Source organism: Nothoprocta perdicaria, unplaced genomic scaffold (assembly GCF_003342845.1).
Source record: "Nothoprocta perdicaria isolate Ctin4 unplaced genomic scaffold, notPer1 scaffold_372, whole genome shotgun sequence".
Lineage (NCBI taxonomy): Eukaryota > Metazoa > Chordata > Aves > Tinamiformes > Tinamidae > Nothoprocta > Nothoprocta perdicaria.
In genome coordinates this window covers 97,785-103,613 of record NW_020455613.1, presented here as the reverse complement: position 1 = coordinate 103,613, position 5,829 = coordinate 97,785, and the positions used below count along the sequence as shown (strand labels likewise).

The following is a 5,829-nucleotide window of genomic DNA, read 5'->3' as shown; positions in this document are numbered from 1 at the left end:
GGCCCTGCCCTTCCGCGCCGCCTGCGCCGCCGCCTCGCTGCTCGTCCTGCACCTCTTCGACGCCTTCAAGCCACCGGCCCACGCGCAGCTGCTCTTCTACCTGCTCTCCTTCTGCAAGAGCGCCGCCGTGCCGCTGGCCACCGTGAGCCTCGTGCCCTGCTGCCTCTCGCGCCTCCTGGCCGCCGGCGCCAAGAAGGACGTCTAGGGCGGGCGGCCCCGCGGCGGGACGCGGCCGCCGGGCGCCGCTTCCCGCCCCCGAACCTGCACGGACCGAAGCCGCCGCCGCTCCCCAGCGTGGGGTCGGCAGCGATGGGAGAGGGTGCCCCGTCCTGCAGCCGCCCCCGTGGTGCCCCACGCTGCAGCACGGGCTTTGCACATGCACGGTTTGTATTTATATATAGGCATATGTGTTTATATGCATGTATATATAAAACTGTGGGTGTGCGCGTATCTATATACGTATATAGATATGGGTGTATCTGTACTCACGGCTATTTTATTAAAGCCGATGGTGTATATAGTGCATGCGCCGGGCCGTGGGCTGACGTCCTGCAGTGATGTTCGGAGAGGAGGAGGCTGCGCCAGGGCCACGCGTTGTGCCCTGGCACTGCCAGCCTCGCTGGCTGCTCCCTGCCCGTTGCCCTCCCGGCAGCGCAGGAATCGCAGCACGGCGAAGCGGAAAACCCGGGAGCCTCCCTGGAAGCGCTCGGGGCTTCTCCTGGCCCAAGTGTGGCTGCACGGCGCGGGGCTGAGCAGCAGCCCCATGGGGCCGAGCCCGTCAGCGGCTGCCCCACAGCCCTGACCCTTCGCCCAGTCCCACTGTGCCCCAACAGCTCAATAACTGGCAGAAAAATAACTGGCTTTGCTCTTTGCTGAACCACAGCTGCAAGAAGACACGAGAGGATACGGTCTGGGCAGCGTTCTTGCTCTCCTGTCCATTTAAGATAGGGGTTTCCTCCTCCTTTAATTTTCTGGTTGTTACCAAAACTTGGACTAAAGCTGTTGTGCCAGTTCTAGCAAAGTAAGGGGGCGGGAAAAACAATTTCCAGACTGCCTGCCCTCTGCTTCACACTGTGCCTCCATCTCCTCCCTTTGGTTTCTGCAGCCAAGACTGTAGCAGCTTCCAGGAACCACCCTGGCAGAAAAGGCAAATTGAAGAAATGCTGCAGAGTGGTTGTTTATTAATCCCAAGGGCTTCTTTCCTGGAGCCACTTCTTGTGCAGAACAGTAATTACTGCCCAGCCAGCACTGCAGAGCAGAGAACGGCAGGACAAGCTGAAGCTCACGGCAGCAGAAGTGAGGGAAGTGCTAGGCACAAACCTCCAAGAAGTGCCCTGGGTTCAGCTGCCCATGAAACAAAGGGCAGGGAGGCTGCTTCTCTCTGCATTTAGTTGTCACGCGTGGAGCTGGCACGTAGGTGTTAACGTGGTTCTGCCAGGGCCACGCAAATGACTGAGATGTGCAGCAACGTGCCGCAGGAGAGCTTTAAGAGGCAAGTGTGCACGCAGTGTTATCTGGCAAGTGCTTGCATCAGCTTCTCAGCTGGATCAATAGCTGCATGCCCGAGGGAACTGCGGAGTCCAGAGGGCAGCAGGCTGCATATTAACCAGCAGCGAGGGCAGCTAGCGAAAACATTAGCACCTACGTGCTCCGTCCTCTGGCATTTGCAGAGATTTCTAAGTAAACAGGAAAAAAAGCCGGTTCAAAAAAACCTGCTTGTTTGCTCTGTGCCAGAACTGGGGTTATTCCCTTCCTTGCTGATGGATTTGAGTGCAGCATCTCGCTGTCCTCCTTCCGTTTCATCTCCGAGGAAGACGGTGGGCAGCCACGGCTGCTAGAAGCTGTTCGGTCTTTTAAGCTTCATGGCCAGAATTCAGCAGCCCTCCAACTCCTGCTGTTCATTCTTTCTTCTCCCTACAAAATTGCAGCAGCAAAAGCTTGACTTATTCTCTCCACAGCTGTTGGTGAATATCCTATTCAAATCCCTGCCTCTTCCTTGTATTTTTTTTTACATGCAGCCAGCTTATTATAAATATGTATATAGTAATTACTCCCTGTATATAGTGATTATTCCTAAGCAGCTGGTATAAAGAAAAAGCCACAGTGCACTGCAAACAGAAGGGACCCTCTCCTGGTTTGCAGGAAGCCTACAAAATGATTAAATAGTGTCTCCTTTTAATCACTTAAGAATATTACTGCATGTCAGAGTAAATGAAAGAAACCTTGCAGCATCACAGGACAGAGAAAACAGTGCATAGCAAATCCCCCCCATCCCAGTTTGCCACAACCACCCAATCTGCTCGCAGAGCATATGCACAACAGTCATATTCTTAATGTCTTTATTCTCTGTGAGGAAAGGCGGTAGAGTTTACACGGAGCAGGGAAGACAGCCCTGCTTTGGGAGGGGTTTCTTACGCTTCAGGGCGCTGATGGCTGATGAAGTCCTGGAGCAAGGTCTGCACCTCTCCTCGCCGACTCATCTTGGTCGCCTTGCCCTGAAAGCGGCCTCGCTTCCCAGCGCCTTTGCCTTCCAGCAGCTCTGCCACCCTGCAGGACAAGAGCGAGTGCTCGATGTCCCCGAGGCAGTGGGGAGAGCGTGGCCTTCCCTAGCCAGCTCCAGAGAGCAAACAGGGATCCGTGCCCTAATTACACTGCTCAACTGCTTGTTCGTTACCTTAGAATTCTTAGTAATTTAAAGAAGCCACAGAGTTTGTTACCTGGGACCTAACTTCTCGACTGCTTCAACAGGCCCAGCCAGAAGAAAGAGTCCTGCTTCTTTTTCATCTCCTACAGTCAGGAACAGCAGCGTTTCCTGCGGATAGAGACAGGCACCTGGCTCCTGCACAGGCAGCGTCCCCCTCGAGACGCTGAGAAATCCTGTCCAGACACATACACAATTTGCAGGCTGCTGCTCACTACTGAGAGCAAGACTCGGTTGGAAGAAGCTAAAAGGGAGTAGAGCTGTTTTATTTGCACCTGAATCACATGTGTTGGGGGACAGAAGAGGGCCTGGGGTATCCTACATTAAAACAGCTGGTGTGGTTCCATACGGCTTCGAGGGACAGGCTTTTCTACAGTGCTCTGAATTTTCACTGCAGTATTTGTGGACTGCTGAAGGTTTCCTGCCTGCTGAGGCTGCTGGGGGTGATAACCTCGTGTAACTTCTGAAGGGTTCTGAAGGGCTCATGGCTGTTGTACAAACAGAAGCCTGGGCAGCCCCTGCCTGTGCTACGAGGTGGATGAGGAAGCTCCTGGTACCAGTTCAGTCTTTCTAAGCAACTCACCTCTGTCCCAATCTCATTAGCGATGATGTTCATAAATTCAGAGTCACCCTCTTTTCTGCATGGATAAAAAGCCACTTCAGAGAGAGGCAAAAATCCCATGTAGAGCCCCAAACATCAACTGCACACCATGGACAACGACTACCCAAACTTGTTTTTTGTTAGTTTTCTGTTTCATGTGTTTTCTTTTAAGAGTAAAACTTCTTATTAATTTCTTCTGCCATCAGAAAATTTGCAAACTAAAAATCTGTGCAAGCAGCTTGGTTCATGCTGAGGGTTTTGGCCTCTTTTTGTTAAGAGGGAGATTATTTTTGTATTTATACCTTTAATCCTCACTGCACATTCCTATGGACATACTTGGAAATTAAGTCATTATTTTTAACAAATTAAACTCTCCAGTTTTACTGGAAAATATAAAGATCAGAGAGAGAGATCAGAGAGCACAATTACTTCTTAGCTATAAAACCAAAGGAATTCAATGACTGAATTACTGACATATTCTTTTAATTACACAACCTTCTTACACTGCAGGTGGTTTTAATAATCTATTTATCCTGTTGATACTCCTTCCTGAAGAATATTTGACTTCTAGGCAATAATTGTCATAAAGAAGCCTGAATAGGCATCAGAGAGACGCAACTGTCATAAAGCATGAAAGATACCGTGTCTCTTACACTGATCTCCCACGTACCTGTGCAGCACAAACAGCTCACTTTGACCAGGTTTGCTTTTGAAGTCCCGGGCTATCAAAACAGCAAGGTCTCTAAGCAGGTTCAAGTTATTCTGGAAGAAAATAACCAGTTCTGTGGGTGGAGAAGTGAGGGTGAGGACTAAGCCGTGTTCCCAGGGATGGGAGCAGTGTTCAGAGGACCAAAAGAATTATGTCTAGAACTCTGATCTCAGTTGTCACGACTGATGCTCAGGCCAAGAGGACACGACCATGGTCTGCTTTTCTCAGCTATCCTCATACCTTTTGAAGCAGCTTCACCGAACTCTGCAGCCTCTTCACAGCGTCCACGTGCTCACCCGGTCCATTTCTGCAACAACAGGGACACAGAAAGCATGTATTAAAGGAGCAAAAGAAAATAAAGTATCATTAGAAACAGTGGGCAGATGTAACCTTAAGTTCATGTGATGTTTGTCAGAAGAAACAAGAAAGATGAAAGAAAGGAAGTAGAAAGAATATTACTTGAGCAGTGAAGTCAGAGCCTTCTCAGTGCTATGACTTTGTTCGATTGACTTCAGCACTCTATTTCCTGCCAGGAAAACCAAGTTCACTTTGTTCTTTTTTCCCTTTTCTGTGCCAAGGAGTTTAATAACCTTAAAAAAGAAAAACACCTTGGTCAGAAAAGGACATTGGTATTTTGCTGATACTCAGAGAGGTGGTCAGTTCCTACCAGACTCAGCCTTGCAGTGAATAGCCTCTGCCAATGACACTGAGCTCACTAAAACCTGCTGCCAGGTGCAACTCCTACCTGCAGGTCGCTCAGGTTAGAGACGTGGGTCCCGCAGCACATGTTGTCGTCGATGCCTTCGATGCTCACAACGCGCACGGGCCCCGCGTGGTCGTCGGGCAGACCTCGGCTCCTCACCTGGCGGGACGAGCGCCGCGGCCGGCACGGTGAACCCGGCGCTCCGGGTGTTTCGCTCCCACGTCGCTTCCCTGCCCCGTTACCCACCGTTTCCACTTCAGGGTCATCTGCGGCCAGCTCCCTCACCGTCACGGGAATCCTCTCCCGGATTTTCTCGTTCACGCTCCTCTCCAGGGCCTCTACTTGCTCTGCTGTCACGGTGGGGGTGTCCAGCTCAATGACACTCCGCTGGCGGCCCAGCTCCCTGCACGGATGAAGAACATCTGCTGGGGAAGACCGCTCTGCTCAGGCTTTGTGCCAGGCAAGACGGACTGTTGGGAATGAGGTGACAAAACCTAAACACACTTCCCTCCTCTTCCTGCTGTTTACACAGCCCGAGAGGTCTACTAAATATCTGGAGAGGGAACAGACAGGGCAGATACTGCACAGAGCTTCTCTGCGGGGCAGTCACCTCTCCCGGGCCCTCTGTGGCCAAGCAGATGCCGAACACTAAACCGCTCTATGGACTTATCGGTGCTCAGCATCTTGTGGCATGTGACAAACAGGCTGAAAACGGCTCTGAACGGAGCAAACGGCTCTGAACGGAGCAAACGGCTCTGAACGGAGCAAACGGCTCTGAACGGAGCCTCTTCCCGCTCACCATGAAGTTGTCTTGAATCCAAACATCTGATCCGCGATGGCCGTGATGAGGTGCTGCCCTGGGGGAGAAGCACAAGCCACAGCCTTGACCCGTACTGGGCGCAAGGCGACCCCCAGCCAAGCAGCACGGTCGGCGCTGGCGCCTCCCGGGCATCCGATGGCACGGAGGAGCCCTGGCACGGCCGGGGCACGGCGCCGAGGGCACCGGGAGCCGCAGGCGCGCGCGCCGGCTACCTGAGTGCTGCTGCATGTGGTCGAAGCGGCGCTCCCAGTCGAGGGAGAGCAGCACGCGGGCGCCGGGCGGCGGCGCGGCGCGC

The 5,829-nt window shown here is 52.6% G+C and overlaps 2 protein-coding genes across 2 annotated transcripts in view; one reads left to right on the top strand and one right to left on the bottom strand.

The window, feature by feature from the left end:
- G6PC (glucose-6-phosphatase catalytic subunit) overlaps window positions 1-208 on the top strand; it is a 1,992-nt gene extending 1,784 nt beyond the window's left edge. The window contains exon 6 of the mRNA XM_026044582.1: window positions 3-208. Coding sequence (XP_025900367.1) covers window positions 3-205 — 203 coding nt within the window. The 3' untranslated portion in view covers window positions 206-208. The remainder of the gene's footprint in view (window positions 1-2) is intronic.
- Window positions 209-1,165: 957 nt separating this feature from the next.
- AARSD1 (alanyl-tRNA synthetase domain containing 1) overlaps window positions 1,166-5,829 on the bottom strand; it is a 5,079-nt gene continuing 415 nt past the window's right edge. The window contains exons 2-12 of the mRNA XM_026044581.1: window positions 5,747-5,828; window positions 5,514-5,571; window positions 4,961-5,117; window positions 4,757-4,873; window positions 4,471-4,601; window positions 4,252-4,318; window positions 3,973-4,064; window positions 3,285-3,339; window positions 2,718-2,812; window positions 2,416-2,547; window positions 1,166-1,914 (exon numbers count right to left, since the gene is read on the bottom strand). Of these exons, the coding sequence (XP_025900366.1) occupies window positions 1,899-1,914; window positions 2,416-2,547; window positions 2,718-2,812; window positions 3,285-3,339; window positions 3,973-4,064; window positions 4,252-4,318; window positions 4,471-4,601; window positions 4,757-4,873; window positions 4,961-5,117; window positions 5,514-5,571; window positions 5,747-5,828 (1,002 nt within the window). The 3' untranslated portion in view covers window positions 1,166-1,898. The remainder of the gene's footprint in view (window positions 1,915-2,415; window positions 2,548-2,717; window positions 2,813-3,284; window positions 3,340-3,972; window positions 4,065-4,251; window positions 4,319-4,470; window positions 4,602-4,756; window positions 4,874-4,960; window positions 5,118-5,513; window positions 5,572-5,746; window position 5,829) is intronic.